The sequence below is a fragment of the Primulina eburnea genome, chromosome 12 (genome assembly GCF_022965805.1).
Source record: "Primulina eburnea isolate SZY01 chromosome 12, ASM2296580v1, whole genome shotgun sequence".
Lineage (NCBI taxonomy): Eukaryota > Viridiplantae > Streptophyta > Magnoliopsida > Lamiales > Gesneriaceae > Primulina > Primulina eburnea.
In genome coordinates, this window is record NC_133112.1 from 31,070,362 (window position 1) to 31,089,354 (window position 18,993).

The 18,993-nt window shown below is 32.8% G+C and overlaps 1 protein-coding gene and 1 long non-coding RNA gene across 2 annotated transcripts; both read right to left on the reverse strand.

The window, feature by feature from the left end:
* Positions 1–11,449: 11,449 nt before the first annotated feature.
* On the reverse strand, positions 11,450–12,277 carry LOC140806780 (uncharacterized). Its single transcript, XM_073163314.1, has one exon. The coding sequence runs from the start codon at positions 12,275–12,277 to the stop codon at positions 11,450–11,452; it is 828 nt and encodes a 275-aa protein (XP_073019415.1).
* Positions 12,278–17,851: 5,574 nt separating this feature from the next.
* LOC140808090 (uncharacterized) lies at positions 17,852–18,677 on the reverse strand. Its single transcript, XR_012112808.1, has 2 exons — positions 18,421–18,677; positions 17,852–18,326 (listed from the first exon to the last, which is right to left on the reverse strand). It is a non-coding gene; the product is annotated as an uncharacterized lncRNA (long non-coding RNA).
* Positions 18,678–18,993: the final 316 nt, after the last annotated feature.

The following is an 18,993-nucleotide window of genomic DNA, read 5'->3' on the forward strand; positions in this document are numbered from 1 at the left end:
TTTCGGTGAATTGACACTATAAACAAAATTTTTATTATTTCTCCAATTATATTATGGCAAAAACTTGTATGAGACGGTCTCACGGGTTATATTTGTGAGACGGATCTCTTATTTGGGTCATCCATGAAAAAGTATTACTTTTTATGCTCAAAATATTACTTTTTATTGTGAATATGGGTAGGGTTGACCCGTCTCACGGATTAAGATCCGTGAGACGATCTCACATGAGACCTACTCTATATATATATATATATATATATATATATATATATATATATATATTTAAATTTTTTTATTCTTTATATTTTTTTGATTAATAATTATTTTTCAACCAAGCAAAAGGGTATGAATAAGGATGTAAATGAACCAAACCGTTTGTGAGTTATTAGAAGCTCGATTCGATAAAAGCTCGTTTGAGCTCGTTTAATGAGGCTTGTTAAGATAAACAAATCAAACTCAAGCTTGACAGCAATTTGGCTCGTTAGCTCGTGAATATGTTCGTTGGTAAGTTCATGAGTAATCTTTTAGATGAAAAAATAATAGTTTTGATATTTGAATTATTGATTTTGCATATTATTTATGAAATATATAGAAAAATCTATTAAATTTATTTATTATAATAAATTTACAAATTTTAATAAGAATAATATATTTTTTTTTAAATATATAATTTATTTTTAATTAATTTAATGAAAATTTAAATGTATAATTCATATTTATTAAGCTTGTTTAGGCTCGATAAAAGCTTGAATAAGCTCGTGAGCCATGCATACATTCGTTAAATAAAGCTCGAGCTCGGCTCGATTATAAACGAGCCAGCTCAAACATTCAAGAATTCGGCTCGGCTCGACTCGATTACATCCCTAGGTGTGAATAAGATATCATATGCCTTTGCCGTGCATATATATAATTATTTAACGTACTAATATATTGGACCAAATAACAATTTATTTGTATTTTATTTATAAATTTACTAACACAAGTTCATCAATTATTATAAAATAAGTATCAATTATGGTCTGTCTGATTAACATGGCTTATAAACTAGAGTAGGTCTCTTTTGAGACGGTCTCACGAATCTTTATCTGTGAGACAGGTCAACCTTACCGATATTCACAATAAAAAATAATACTCTTAGCATAAAAAATAATATTTTTTTCATGGATGACCTAAATAAGATATATGTTTAACAAAATACGACCCGTGAAACCGTTTCATACAAGTTTTTGCCTATAAACTATTACACTAATCCGAGAATTTACTTTCAGTGCAACGGATTCCAACGTGATAAAAATAACTAAAAATATTAGATGGACAATGTCACGCCCCGAGACTCGGGATTAACACCGGCGTCGTTTAACAATCACACAATTGAAAACAACAAGCCTTTGTAGCATAGTTTAAACCGAAATCAGTTTATAATTCATAATTCCCACGAAATAAATATTGTCTTTACAATAACGAAATCCAACTAAATAGTAAATAATGCGGAAGCGTCTTACAATTTCTTAAACCATAAAATTCGAAATAAAATCTATTATTAATCTTGTAAATCACCATCCCCAAAACTGTTCGGACTCTTCATCCTCAACCTGTTCTTCGGACTTATCTGGGAGGGGAGAGTAAGGGGGATGAGTATTTTTGGGAATACTCAGTAAATGGGGTCATTGAACACAGCATATCAATTTTATAACATTTTCGAAACACACATATAAATACAACATGCTTTTCATAAAATTAACATCGTATCCATAACATAACAACACTGCGATTTTTCATCTTTAACAGTTTACTGACGTCAATTCCTAAGTTTTAATCCTCTAAGGGGGCGAGGCCATAAAACGGTTCTATCCCATCGTTAAGGGCCACATGTTGGAATTCCACCCATTTTCAGGGAATTTTCACAGTGTCAAACATGAACGTATCAAATTTCGTAAAAACGTATAGGCAAAACGTCGGCACTCGACCGCATTTTTAAACCAAAAACCGAAATTTTCACATATGCATAACTTGAAATTATAAATTTTAAAACAGCTCACTTACAATAATTATTGACGCTAAGAAAACGTAGGTGTTTGGCTTCTCGAAGTGGATCGTTCCTTGCTCTTCACTTGACAGCACTTTGGCTTGGCTTCTCGGACGACTTTGGGACGTTTTTCGGTAAAGTTTCGGCTATGACAAGTTGCTGGAATTTTCGAGAATTGCAGCTAGGGGATTCGAAATTGGGGTGTGGGGAATGATTAAGGGTGGTGGCTTATTTATAGGTGGAGGGATGTGAGCTAAATATAGTACTCATATCATACCAAAACTCATGCAAAATCTCACAAATCTGACTCCAATACCCTTGACCTTTTCGAAAATTCAGCTACCAAAATGGGGAGATTTATTCCTTGATCTCCTTTCCTTCATTGATTCGAAATTTGGGTTGATATGTGGGGAGGATCTTTGAGCAATCTTTGATTATTTGCTTCCAATACCACAATGAGTCATATATTCTAGTGGGAAATTCGAAATCTAGAGTTGTATCCCAGTCCCACCAATCATGCATTATTTAGTTTCTTCATGTCCTTACTTTGCACAATCTTCCACGATCTTGAATTATTCTCCTTATAATTTCGAATTTATGCTTAATTTAATGACTTGATCTTGTATTTCCAATTAATTCTCATATATCTTATCACAATATATTATCAAAAATGAAATCCTAACATTTCCTTTAAATATTTAGTTACAAGGTTGATTACTAGGAAAATATCCGGTTCTCACAGAACCAAAAAATTGTTTTTATCTTTTAATTTTTTAATGGAATTTTATATCTTGTAATACGAGATACTAAAAACTAAATCCTTGAAATATAAAACAATATTGGTTATAGACATTTAATAACTTTTTAAAATAATGGATTTTTGTAGAGTTGGTAGATTTTTATTGACTTTTATAGAATCTTTTATAGAATTGTAAAACAAATTTCATAGACTCTTATAGACTTTTTTCAAGATTTTTGTGGACTTTTGTATACATTTTCATAGAATTATGTGAATTTTATAATTTATAATTATGATTTATTTTTTTTATTAATTTCTGTTAAATAATTATTGGACATAGATATCCTCTTCAATTTTAAATTATTTTTTTTATTTATGAATGTAAATAAATTTTACTTACTTAAAAGTTAAATCAATTTAGTTTATGAAAAACGACAAATGAACTATCTATGAAATAAAAATTTCAATTCTTTATGTCAATTTAACATATTAATGAATAATATTTTTATAAGTTTATAATAAAATTTATTAAAGTAACGATCAAAATAATGAGTAAGTCTTTTATAAAAAAATTCTAATCATTACTAACAATTTGATCAACATCGCTCCACATTTCATTGGCTATTATATCCCTCCATGCATTAGCACTTGCTCTTTATTGTTCATGAGTATTAAATAACTGATTAAAGTTGTCACTTTTATAAACTTGTACCGATTAAAACAATTGAGCTTCATTATCTGATTCAATTTGAATTCAAATATATATATATATATATATATATATATATATATATATATATATATATATATTGTGTAAGAATTTTGAGTTATAATCAAAATTAATATATAGATTAACTAAAATTATAGAAATTAATTAAACATCAAATGTTATATAATAAATAATCAAAAGTTAAATTTTATTAATTAAAAATAATTTTTAATTCATAGGTCAAAGAAAAAAAAAATTTATTATGTAATGTAATAATTTTTTTTACAGATTTTAATAAATATAATTTTATATTTTATGAGGTTTTGTAACTGGAACTCCATAAATAAAATGAACAATGTTAATAATTTTGATTTTAAACTATTGCTGGCAATAAAAAATATATTTTTGTACCTTAGGCTATAATTCTTGTACTTAATAGAATTCCATGGAGTCAGTTCTATTGACATTTTGAATACCTATAGACTTTTGTAGAGTTTTTAAAAGTCAAGTTTGAATACCTCATGACTTTTTTTAAAAATTCTACAAAAGTTTAGCTTGAATACTACTAAACTTTTATAAAGTGTATAAAAGTCTAGTTTGAATACATCTAGACTTTTAAACTCCATAAAAATCATTACAACTAATACATCCCCTAAATTACTTGAAAAGCTTCACACATAATTTCGAGCTCGTATCACGCTTAAGACCACTTAAAACATGAACTTAACTTTTTTTAATCATAATAAAATCGACCAAGGAGCTTCTAAATTCAATTTAAAAATTAGATATATCTAAAAATTATTATTTGTAAGCACTTAAATAAAATATTTTGTTCCTCAACAAATTTATGTACAATAATTTCTCCTTGCCTATTCTCCTCCTCCGTAGTAGAAAAATTAGGCATTTCTTCTCCACCTAATGATTCAGCCTCCAGTGTATATCGTTTGACATCATTCGATTCATTAACTAGTGAAATAATGTTTTGTCGTTGAGCCACCGAACTTAAATTTCTACTTTGAAATATAGCGAGTGCAATAGTGATTAGGGTCGAATCCACCGGAAACAGGGGATTTCTTTCTTTCGACAATAAAAATAAATAAAAGCATGGATTTTGTTGAATAAATATTAATTAAATAAAATAGTAAAAATGAGATTAACAAGCAAAAAAGGATAATGAATTTAAATAGAATTAAATGAAGAATTCAATACGAGCAGATTGCGATTCAATGGGTTTTCAATATTCGATTATATCATTGTTTGTCGGTTAATATTTGATTTTCAAGCAATTAGCCTGTGTTATAGGGATAGGCACTAAAATCCTTGTGTTTTCCAACTAAATCCTTGTGTTTTCCAACTTTATTGACTAAACCCAATATCCAGGAAAAACTTATTAATAATTAATTGGGCACGATAGCGTTCCATATTAATTAAAAATATCATTTTCATTTTGTGAAATATTTAATACTAAAATCTAACAAACAAAATAGCTGCAATTGATAGATCTAGTTTTGTTGATTTATTTAGACTAAATATGTTATGATAGCACAACACATCTAATCTATCGTTACTCATGTTTCAATCGTTACTGACAATTACGGATCAAAGAATTCATGGATAGCATTAAAAATCCATACATCGAATTAATTTGTCAGATTAGTCGACATACAAATTTCATGGAATTAGATATAAATTAACAAATACTTGAAATAGGCAAGAATCTTAAATTAAACACAAAAGCCTAACAGTGGCAATATCGAAATAACGGAGTTTTCCCTTGAATCAGAGAGAAGATTTTACCTAGCATGGCTCGACTTAATATCCACATATAAATAAGAAATAAAGAAAAGATAAATACTAGAGTTCTTGCTTTTCACGTGTAGCGGAGAGCTTCTTTTCCTGCCTCTTTTTCTTCTATTATGCGTGAGTTGTCTTTTGGAGGATTTTTCATATTCTTCTTTTGTGTTTTGCCTCCTGTCCTCTCACGTTTGGTAGGTTATTGGGTTTTTTTTTTTTTTTGAAGAAAAGCCTACCAAGATTATGTAAAACCTAATCACTAAAAATAAAATATACTAGAAAATAGCCACCAAGAATATAGAGTTTTTTATGGAAAAAAATATATCTAGTATTTATTCCTTGATATAAAAATTCCTTCATTCTCACTAGGCAGCCGACAAGCAGTCACATGGCATGATCACGCCTTGTCCAAAATCACTTTTGAATTTTTCTGCTTTAAGTCTTCCAATAAAATCATATCGACAACTTTAATTATGATATAAAATCATCATTTTTAGCCCAGATTTATCTCAAGAGCAGAAAACTTCTCCTACAATAAAATAATACAAAAATGTATCAATTAAGCACGTATGAAATGGCAACGATGAGAAATATGACAACAAAAATATGAACTATTACGAGTCTATCAACTATCATCGAAAAATTTCTCAACCACGACCTCATAATCAAGTTCCACTACATCCTCACCTTCAAGTTCAAGTTCAAGTTCAACAACAACCTCAACCACCAATTGTGATTCAAGTTCAACTGCCGAATTTACTATTGTCACCTTCTTACGTGCGCATTGGCTAATATTAAAACGTTTACTACTCGTTTTTTCTTAAAAATATACTAGGAATTTTTTCTTCCTTTTTAAAACTTTTGGTATATATAAATAAAAATTGGCTCATTTAAAATAAACCCACCAACTAATTATTTGGAAATCCAAAACGCAGTGCAAAACATAAAATCCTCGAACCAAAACTAAAACTGGCATTTTTCAAAATTAGCGTAAACTCTTAAATCCTCTCAAAAATCACTCGAAAGCATAAAAGACATAAACTCTTTTAAATCATATTAATGTGGAAAAATTGGAAAAGGTCCTCGGGTTATGTGCACCATCAGTCCAGCCAGTTCAACCATCAAGTCCTCTTATGTCATAATAAACATCATCATCTGCGTCATTCACACCTAGTGAGTCCATTGACTTAGCAAACCTTGACCGTAATAACAAGTAGTACATATACATCCATATACAACAATGAAAAGTACTTTTAATAAAATAACTTTAACATGAATATGCATAACTTTAAATAATTTATTTTCATTATATACTTTTTCTTTCATTATATACTTATATGTTTCCTTTTTTTTTATTATAGAATTTAGATCATTAAATTTGACTTTCGTTTCAGCTGTTGGTCGATTGATCAATCTTACATATAACCATGGTATCAGACGGCAGGGAAATCAACGACACTCTCACCCATCAACTGAGTCTTGGCCTTACATATCATCATATCAATTTGTATTTGTATTCATATTAGTTACAATCAGCCAACTCCTTCAATCCTTTCATCATATCCATCATTTATAAAAATTCATGAATATAATAGTTTTTTTAAACCAAGCATACAACATGTCTTTTAGCATTTAACGTTTTTCATCATGAAATCTCATAATCTTTCAAAATAACCATTTTAACATTTATTACAATTTTCAGGGCACTGCCAGACGTCTAACATTTTTCAGGTGTAAAATGATTGTTTTGCCCCTAAAACCCTAACTTCCCAATGTACCTTTGGACCTTAAAACGACGACCCAAATCTATCCAAACTTAACCTAACACCTTAAAATAAACCAAAAAACATTTCTTAAACGTAAACTAAGCTCCTCCGACTAATTTCTCAATTCGTTTTAAAACTTGAACCTACATCTCGGTTTTAACTCGAACCAACTCGAAACTTAACAAAACTTTAACCATAGCTTATTAACACCTAACCATACCCTATGCAACCAAAATCAAGCCAATTAGAACACTCGGAATAGCCTATATAGATTACTAAATTTTCATTGCCCTTGTTCGAACCCTATCCCTAACCAACTTTAAATCCATCGAGCCTAGCCCTTAACCATCATGTCCAGACCCTATGCAAACATTCTAGGACCTAGACTGAACCCTTAGGACTCTTCTGGACAAGCCCTAGCTAGCCATGCACTTGGAACCCATCAAACCGTGCCCTTGAAGCTTTGCGTGACTCAAGCTCACGTTCCAGCCTTAGCCCTTGTACCAGCTGCCCCTTGATCCATCTAGGGCCATGAATCAACCATCTTAGGACCCATGAACACGTCCATAAAGCCGCACGCAGCCTGAACCTCATTAGACACCAAAATCGAAATCGTAGCCCCTTAAAAACCCGAATTTCGTTCAGCATATTGCCCTTCTTGTCCAGCCCTTAGCCATGACTCTATGGACCCTTAAACATACTGAAAAATTCCCCTTTTTAATGACCCTACCATGACAACCCCTTTGTGCATCAATAACATGAATTTAGAAGCAAGGAAATCAAAGTTTGATCATGTATTGCCATAAAAATGAAAATATAAGAAGTTTATCATATTTTTCATGCACACATGTATAAATACAGATAATATGGTATGAACGATGAGTAAAATAAGATTAAGGTGTGTCTTTGTGTGTTTCACGCACGAAAACAATTTGAGATGCGAAAACGTTGACGGAGAGACGGGAGAATCTTTCTACGTTTTTATTCTTCAAAACCGACGAGAATTCCTTGAAAACATGTTGTTTGTGTGGCCGTGTTTGGTAGGGAGAGAGTGCTAGTGTTTTGAAGCTTGGTGTGCGTGTGTTTTGTGTTGTAAGTTCGGGTTTAGAAATCCTTGTTTTGATATAAATAATTGGGTAGGAGTATAGACCTAATAACCTTGGTATAAATAATATGCCCATTAGAAAGTAAGAAAATTATTTCGTATGGGGAAGTTTTTGAAAATATTAGTCGAGTTCCCCAAAAGTCCATATTTTTGTCAAAGTCAATTACCGATTTAAAATACGAATCGATGCGTAAAAACACCTCAAAAAACATCATTTTCAAAATTCTCATTTAAAATATACCATATATTAAATAATTAAAAATAATCATTTAATAAAAATATTTTTCCTTTAATATCCCCGATTTCCGTTCCTCGATTGCGTCTCGAATAACCCTAAAAAACACAGTTTTATACATTCTAATAGAAAATCATATTTTTAAAAATGTAAACATGCCTACCACATTTAATAAATTCAATTAAAATAATTTAATTAGTCATTTTCCATTTTTTCTTAGATACATGCAGTTGGATTATGTTATCGTATTTTGGACCTTACAATATCATACCCAACTGCTAAACACCCATGACATATAATATCACAAGTATTAGAATTTGAGTTTTTAAATGTACCTTGATATTCATATTTGGATGATTCATGGTTTTTAGCTTCATGCCTCGACTCAATCATTGGCCTTTCCATGATTTTCTCGTTTCTGTTGGACTGTCACGTGGATGCCAACGAATCATCATACAAGCCACGCTCATCTCTCCTACCACCTCTCCTATTATCGTGATTTGGAACAAATCGCTTCCTCATCACCTTTTTCATCTCATCCCACGTAACTATAGGGTCATGCCCACATCATCTCTTACCTAATACTAACTTATCACACCAAGTAGTAGCATAGTTGATAAACTCACTACAAGCTCAACTTACCTTCATTGCATCCGTATAATCTCGGCTCTAAAAAACGCACTACATCCTTTCCTCCCAATCAAGATACTCCTTCGGATCTACTTCTCCAAGGAAATATGGAATCGTCATCTTAGTATCACTTCTCCTATACTCTCCCTGACTTCTAAATCCACTATTCTCGTCACATCACCTATCATCATCATGATTTAGACATGACTTCCCTTTCCTTTCGGCTCTCTACTATTCTCATCAACCTTTCTATCACACAACTCCTCTTCTTCTACCGTCTATACTCCTCACGTAAAGGCCTAAATGACTTCTCCAACATCCTATCATACTGTCTAAGAATTGCTTGAAATTTTCCGTCATCAGGCATGTATACCTTCAAGAAAAGTTAGTAGAAAACAATATAGACTAAAGTTTCCTCACCACGAATCCTCTCTAGTCACGCCAACAAAAGCCACTCAATTTTCACTCTTTTTTTTCATCCTCACTATAAAACCTCGCACGTCACTCGAAGAAAACGCTCGCACTCAGTTGTTTCACTCAATTTGAGAGTTCCCTCGTATGGTATGCTTTCAGGCTTTATAGCTTGTGTGCATCAAACTCAGAAGTTCAAAATTCACGACACTTGCAAACTAACTTACACGGACTGCGTAAAACAAGAAATTTGTTTTTTCTTTTTAATTATAAGAGACACTTGAATATGACTCTCCAAGAGACAATAACAAAATATCAATGCTAAAATATAGCAGAATTTTCGAACTTTTTGTACTTTTTTTTTTTGAATTGCACAAGGGTGATTTGTGCAACTCGAAAAAAAAAACTAAGCACGACTCACACAATTTCGAGAATCACAAGATTCACGAAGGCGAAGAACGCTAAAATAACGCAGATATGAAAACAGAACGAAAGAATAAACAGATCTGATAATAAAAAATGATAAACTTACTGATACCAAATGATACGATACCCGTCTCACCCGTGCTCGTGAATGTCTTTCTTCATCAACTTGATAGCAAAATATCTTCCTCGTAGGTAGATAACAGTATGCCCGGGCTGGTAGTGAATTAACTAGGAAATAGATCCTTGAGTTCGAGAGAATTTGTCATGTTCGCTCGGAATGGAATCGGTTTCGATCGAATGTACGACGGATCATGAAACTCCCGACTTATTATAGGATTCTTCAATCACGAAAAGCAAACGCACTCAAAAATAGAGTCACGTCCTCGATTCGATTAAACAAAGAACGTTGTGTTATCCCGATCTTTTTTAAACAAGTATCGATTTTTGATATTCACCTCTAAGCTACGAAAAACCAAGCAACAAATATTCACGAGATAACAATTGATCTCAAACGAACCTTCAAAGAACTCGTCTTTGACAACCCAAGCGAAGAACAATCGACAAACGTCACAAAGTATTAAACTTTGATAAGTTTGATTTGAGAAATACACAATGTTGCATACAAAGCCAAGCTTTGAATTTGAGAGAAAAACTCAATCAATTGTATAAAAACTCAAGATTCATTGTTTACAATCATCAAATTTCGTGTGTATTATTTACAAATCAAAAAGATATCATAGAATAAGTTCCCAAATAATTTAGGACTCTAAATTAGGTAAAGGAAAAATTTCCGGCAAGGCGTCGCGCTCAGGCGGTAACATTCGACCGTCCTAGCGCCGAGGGTTCTGGAATTCATAGTTTGTTCCGTAGGTGGGCGCGCTCGGGTGGTAATATTTGGTCGCCCTAGCACAGAGTGTTCTGGACTCCTCATCATTTAACACTTGAACAATGATCTTATGGCCCACAAACTCATTTCCATGCATCACGAACCCTTCGAGATTTGGCATCTTGCTTGCAAGCTCTCCTCGATTGCTCATAAATCTATGCAATACTTCTTTGAATCTCCTCTTTCTAAACATTAGCACGCCATGTATGGTCAGATTCATATCATTCAACCTCAAGTTTTCAAGTCCAAATGCGTTCTCTCTTTATCACTACAACATCGTTAATCAATTGTTTTGAGAACTACTCGTTTTCTTGATCTCCCTTTGTGAAATGACATGAGAAGAGATGAGCCAAAAGTATAATTTAGGTTGGTTTGTATTTTCACTCAAACTAGGACAATAATGTTCTTTTACCGCACGAAGTTGTTAACAAAAACTGAAATTACCGCGACCTATATATATATATGTATAACACTCGCCGTCGGATACAAGACTAAATCATCAGCATCACCATACAGGTCTGTAGTAAAATCAAACATTTAGAAACATGGCAAAGTGTATACATCCATACATAAATCTTCAAAAGGCTATATGGTTCAGACAACTTTAGTTTAATATACACACATTATTGACCAGACGGAATGTAATGCAAAAGCAACAGAACAAGAACCAAACAGTTATATCACAGGTCGAAGCTGCTAACCTCGTCAACCTCGACTCGGCTCTAGACAACATAAACAACTTTAGGAGCCTTCTCATCGCCATCGAATGGCAATCGAACATACAGAGGAGCAAACTCATCCACCATCTCTAACGCCAACTCCCCGTGTAATGCTTTGCAATATATAAACAACACAGCAGTCGCGACAACACTGTAAAGCAACAAGGCAGTTGCGAATACTGTGAAAAGAACAGTTGGAAGACCGAACTCCCAGCTGATCCAGCCACTACTAATATAACCAGGCACTGAACTTGAATAGAAAGCGGACAAAAATCCAATCGACAACGCAAAATAAATAAGAATCGAGAACGCAATCCACTTCATCCCCTTAACCAAATAAGAACTCCTTTTAAGCGGCTCAAAGCCCCACTTTGATTCAACAACAACGACCACACAGGCCAAAAACCACTCAACTTGAAGATAGATCATCACCCCCACAAGCAAAACCGCGAGTAAAACAACGAGAACCGGAAAATTTACGTTGCCGAAATCGGTTTGAGCTCCCAAGAACAAGATGCCGCCATACATCAACGCAGCTAGACCTCCCACAGCAAATATAATCAATCCCAGAATCAGCACGGACACAAGATACGTCACAGTAAGAGGGAAAAACGAAACCAGGATGGATTTAACAGAGGAAGTAATATTCAGGGGGCGACCAAAGAACCCATTCCAGGTGCTATGTGTGATTGATGCGGAGGTGAAAACGGATAACAGCAGTACAAAAAGGGAGTAAAGAACTGTGAAAATAACATCGGAATTGTCAACAGGGGAGATTTCGCCATCGGGTACAGGCGTGGAGGAGGACAAAAGTCGATTATAGATGAACATAATCGAGGCGGGCTGCGAAAAAGAAGGGTACACGATGGCCGATAACGGACAGAGGGAGGACAAAGAGAAGTCCGAGGGCCAAGAAATGGCTGCGGTTGGCCTTGATCATGCGCTTCGCATCGGATAATACCACGCAGAGATTAAGGCTGGGGGTAGACATGATTGCAGCAGTTTGAGCGTAGAAACGATGGAAGCAGATGGTATAAAGGAGCAAGAATTTCTTCGGATTTAGATATGCCAGTTGTTCCTGATCTCCGATACGTGTACAGGAAGAAATTATGCTCAAACCAGAGGAAGATTTGCCAGACGTTGATGTTGATGGCTAGTCTAGATTCTAGATTTTTCTTTCTTAAAATAAAGTTTCGAACCCAATTTCTAAAAAATATATTAAATCTTTATGTTGAAAATATATTTTTTATTATAATTATAAATCAAAATAATTTATTTATAAATAAAAATTCATGAAATAATTTCATAAAATACGTACTTGACCAAAAAATTACCCAGAAGGAATAAAGTTATGGGTCCCCCAAAATATTTTAAGAAAGAAAATTCTAGAATTTATTTTAAAATATCACAATGAATTTTGACCATAAATTGAGTTAATTTATCAAATTAATCTTTTCAATCATGTTAAGTTACAAATATATTTTAAAATCTTTTACCTTTCGTCGCAATCAATTATTGATCAGTTGTCTCGTTACTTTGTTGATATTTGGCTAACAAAAAATAATAAATAAATACCTTGACGCAAAATTCTGGTACGTACTTTTCAAATCTGCATTAAGGGTCAATCGAATCCAGTAAAATATAATTGACAAAAACTTGTGTGAGACGATCTCACGAGTTGTATTCGTGAGACGGATCTCTTATTTGGGTCACTCATGAAAAAGTACTAATTTTTATGCCAAGAGTATTACTTTTTATTGTGAATATGGGTAGGGTTAACCCGTCTCACAGATTTTGATCCGTAAAACGATCTCACATGAGACTCAATCAATATAATTTCACTCGCTAATCCTTTGCTCGTCGTCAAAGTGAACGAACCTTGTTCGAAATATTCTTCCGTCACAAATAAGCACCATGATCGAAGAGGGATGGATCCGTATTTACACAGGGGTTCTCTCTCCTATCCTCAAAATTTTTCACCAGTTGCAATCATGTCATCCCATTACGTTAACCTTAAGTATTTGTTAGAATATGAGTTCAGCGAAACTAATTTATGGTTTGAGCTTTAATGATAAAATAATAATATTTATTAAATAATATTTCACGATATTGTCAAATTATGACATTTACTTAATCTGTATATTAATGATATACAAGCTATATAGATAAATTCTTTGAATATATTATAAGTACTTAAGTTCAAGAAACTCATTAGGAAGTGTATCGTAGATTCAAAACACGTTCTTAGTCAAACAAGCCACCTAAAATAAAGATAAATATTGTTTGAGTTTGAGACTAGCATATGTGATGTAAACGTCATGTTTTATTGGTAAGTGCATTAAGATATTCATTCATATATATTAGTGATCGTATGATGATTGATAAGGGCATATCTTTGCACGTATATTACCCAATTAATAAGCATGAGTTGTATTAGTTTGGAACGGAATTATGCGTTTTTGGGTTGTTTTAAATGTCAATACAGGAATGGACAAAATGATGTGCATGAAGCAACTTTGATGCAAAGAAAAACAGAAGAGCACGGCCGCCACACATGTATAAAAAGGAAGAAACCCTAGAACATGAGGAGAGAGACGCAAGGACAGAAAAGGGAGCCACAACCACACAATATCAGAGAGCGAGAACGAGGTACGAAAGAAACTCGAAGACGAAGACCGCATCATCTGGGGACGGAGTCGCGTGTTTAGACTCGAGTGTTCTTTTCTTCTCTCACTACAATCTCTTAATTATTTTGGCAATGTCGAAAAACATTAATTTGTTTTATCGTTTCTCCGTTATGACCTAATTTCTTTAATCTGTAGGACGACGTAGCTTGGTCAAATATTTATTTATGAAGTGTTGACTTATATATACGAATTTCTTCTTATTTATTTATATTTTCTGGATTTTATTGTGTCCAATTACTTGATCAATAATTGAATCGTCATATTTATTTAAGGTCTATCACTTGGGAGAGGGGGTTTCGATTAAGACCGTAGGAAAATATATAGTTGGTGTTTATAGATTTGGAAGGCCGATAACTCCAATGAATCCATTAAAAGAATTATTATATGCAATTGAAATTATTTACTGTGTGATTATTGATAGAGATTTTGAAATTGACTTTAAATAATTTATTTCTACGCACCACTTGGGAAATGGAGTAGAAATAGTCAAGAATTATTGGGTAGTAAATACGTTGAAACTACAAATATTGATGTCAATGATAATTTTATACATTGAAGACCAAGTGAAATCGTTCATCTAGATTCTCATTCTCATCGAGTTTAAATCGTTTGCACGCTTTCCTTAATTTTAGTTCATAATTAACAACAAACAATCTAATAAATTTTCTAAACAAAGTCTCATTATTTTAATTGTGATATTGAATTTATAATTAAATTGCACTTCCTGTGGGATCGACATTCGTGCTCTATCGAGTACTAAAACTTGACGACGTACACTTGCGGGTAGCAAATACAGCGACAAGTTTTTGATGATCCACTGAACAACCTTCACTCGGACTGTCCGAGTGGTTATCACTTATCGAGTGAAATAGTCTAGGATTATGGTTGTTCATCATTAGTCCTTTGACCCGGGACAATATAGGAGTCCTACGTACTAGCATGAATTTGATCCATTTACCGACTCTATTGAGGGTCATAAGGTGGCGATGTTAGGTGTAATTTCGAAATACATAGGAGTCAATACATTGCAGTCGGGGATTCACTGTTTTCCTACGGGTGATTAAATCTTGTATGATCTGATGAGTTAATAATACAGGGAATCTCTTATCAGAGCAAGACATGTACATTTTGGAAAAGTGTTTCATCAGTTGCACATATCATGTCACTGTTATAATTAAAAGATATATCACATCGTTGTCGAATTCATTTGCAGCTCTCGATATACCAATGGTTGCAGATTCAATCGGCATATATGAGTTGAAGGGATCATATTGTACACTAACCATAACTCAATATTCTTGCAGACACTATCAGTTATACTTGAGGGATCATGAGACTATGCTATTCGACGTGCTTACCATGATCTGATGAGTGCAATTAGACTTGAGTTCTTACATTCTTGATCAAGTGGTTGACAAAAAAATGTGGCTAATTAGGGTGAGCCCAAATAAGAATAAATTATGAATCACATGCAGTTGTGAACTCATGGCTAGCTGTATCCATGAACCATTGAGGGTCACATAACTATTGGATTATGATTTTCCTTTGAGATACTCAAATTCAAGGAGTTGGATTTGGCGATTGTAGTTTGATGAGATCAAAGAGATTGTTTACAAAGGAATTTATAAAACAATTCAATATGATAGAATATGTGGAAGTTAGCTTAATTTCTGATTAAATGAGGACAGTGGAACTGCATGTTTTGGTGAAATAGTTTACAAAATTGACAGCTGCCAAAAATGGATTAGCAGAATTTTGATCTTCGAAATATTGAACAAGCTTTTTACACACGGTACATCGGCTCTGTATGATCGTTCGAACAGGGTTGTTTTTTTAGTGAATTTAAAAACTAATAATTAATTAATAATGCTAGTAGTAGTGAATATGCATATTATTCTCATGAAATATTCATGAGGAGTCTAGAATTGATTAATTAACAATTAATTAAGAAATTAAATAATGATACTTTTACATATATGTCTATACATATTTATAGATGTATTAATATATATATATATATATATATATATAATTGAATGCACAATTTTTCTATATTTCATCACATCCAATGGGTGAGTGACTCCTCATCGGTGCTCACATAGGTGTGCAAGGTAGGTGTGCAGCATATCAAAACTCTATATATATATATATATTATCAAGAGTTCACTTTGTATTATATATACAACATGATAATTTTAATTAATTAATGAAAATAAGAATTTTAATGGGATTAGGATTATTAATCCTAATATGAGCGGGATTCCTGATGTGATAAGAAATCAAAACTTATAAATATTTCATTTAGAGTCATATGAAATAACACAAGTTTTACACACAGATTTTGGCAGACAAAATTTTGCCCACCAAAATTTTTTTTCGTCTCCTTCCTCACAAAATTCGGCCACCCCAATTTTCACAAGGAAAATTTCGACAACTTCCAAGGCACATCGCCGTCGGATTTTGGATTTCAGGCGATCCAAACTCGACCCAAATTCGTGTAAGATTTCCAGTTCAGTCTGTCCGAGTAAGAAAGTCTCCGATCGTGGACTTGATTAGGCAACCAGAGGAGGGAGATCCGTTCATAGTGATTTACAAGAAGAACCAACTTTTGCTAATCCCGTATTGTTTTGATGTCCAATGCAAGCCGCAAAATCAAGGCCAACCGCCGCCACTATTAGCGCTATCAGTTCTCTCCGCTCGTAATACAAGATACTTAGGCATAGTTTGGTACACATGATAGGATAAACATGTGATATATAATATAATGATAAGTTAAGGATAAATTAGATGTAGGATATTATATTTAATGTTTGGTATGATTTTAATAAGAGTGATTAAATTTATATATTAGATTGTAATGACAAAATTAAACTTATCATAATAAATTTTATAATTTCAAAGTTGTTGCTTGAGTTCATATTTTTTATTTGTTCATGCGCCGATAGTGCTTGCATGATTTATTTATTTTTATTTAATTTTATATATTATATAATATGATAATTGAGCTCTTGATTTTGTGAGTCAAGTCAAATATCAATTTTTAAGGTTAATCGGGTGATACTAATAATTTTATTGAAATTTATAAAAATTGTTTATATAATTATCTCGAATTCATTTATATAATTATCATATTATATAATATATAAAAATAATTAAAAATATTTATTTAATTTTAATTTCTACCTACTAACATAGATTATAAAAATCATTTATAAATGGAGGGTAATTAAGTCATTTCTATTGTATTTTATCATTACATTAAAATTATCACACCTAATAGAAGATATATTTTATTCTTCTAAAAAATTATTTATCAAAGGCCCATGATATTATCACGAGCTTTTTAAAAAAGTATCAAACATGGAATAAGGAGGATAATTTATCAATCTCTCTTATCTCACGTACCAAACTATGCCTCAAGGTTGTATTTATTTCAAGAGACAGGATTGTTCATGTATATAGCGAGGTCGCATTCCACCGAATCTGCAACAAGACAATTATGGAAAACGCTATATGTACAATGAAAGTTACAAAATACATCTGAAATGACAAAGTTATCCTTGCATTTTATTTGAAAATTCTTTCAAAAATGAATTTAGAATATTTTCACTTCAACTACATTTTATAACCAAATATGTAATCCCCGCTACACTTCATAGTAGATGTAACACGACCTAACAATTATATCCCAAGCCAAAGCTGCTAATCTTGATGCAGCTCTAGACAAGAGCTTTATGACCCTTTTCATAATCATCATATGGAAATTGAAAATAATACGGATCCAACTCATCAGCAATCTATGTCGCTAACTCCACACAAATCCTTTACAATATCTAAACAAAACAACAGTCGCAACAAAGTTGTACAGCCTCAAGATAGTCGCGATTCTGATGAAAGCCAGTCCACTTTTGATTGGAGTAGGCACTAAACTTGAAAAGAAAGCACTCATATTATAAAGCAACAATCCATACAAAACAAAAAGCAAGAACATGAAGCTCCTCATCCCCTTGACTAAATAAGAACTCCTTTTGAATGTTGCATAGCCCCACTTTGATTCAACAACAACGATAACTCGATTTGAAAGTAAATCATCACTCCTAGAATCAAAACCACAAGCAAAACAACGAAACCCAGAAAATACGCGTATCCGAAATCGGTTTCAGCCAATAACAAGATCGCACCATGCATAATCCCTGCGAGATTTCCAACAGCAAATAAAACCAATATAATAGTCAGTCATGACACAATATACGTCCCAGTAAGAAGGAGAAAGAAAGCAGGATCGACTTAGGCGATGAATTGAGCTTCAGGGGCTCGCTGAAAAATCCATTCAAGATGCTATAGGTGATGGATGCGTCGGTGAAAAGGGAGAACAACAATTGAAAAAAAGATTCAAATAACTAAGTTGAAGATACTATCAGATTGGTCAACGGGGGTGATGCCCTAAAATTGGCACGTTTGGGCGGAGCAAGCCCATGTCTGAAATTGACCTATGCCATTAAGGGTAGACCTCATTATTAACCAGGGGTCGGAAAAAGCCGAGCCCACAGATATGGATGGAAACGGGGTGGGTCTGGCCAAACCATTGACCCGCCCCACCAAGAAAAATTAGGACCAAAGTCGAACTCATCTTGTGTGTATATTTAATATAATATATCATATATGTATGTATATACAATATGAATTTATGTATATATATATAAATAAAATATATATACAACATTCGTATATGTATGTACTAAATATACTATGCATATATATATATATATATGCATAGTATATATATATATATATATATATATATATATATATATATATATATATATATATATATATGGGGCAGGTTCACCCAAACCCAAG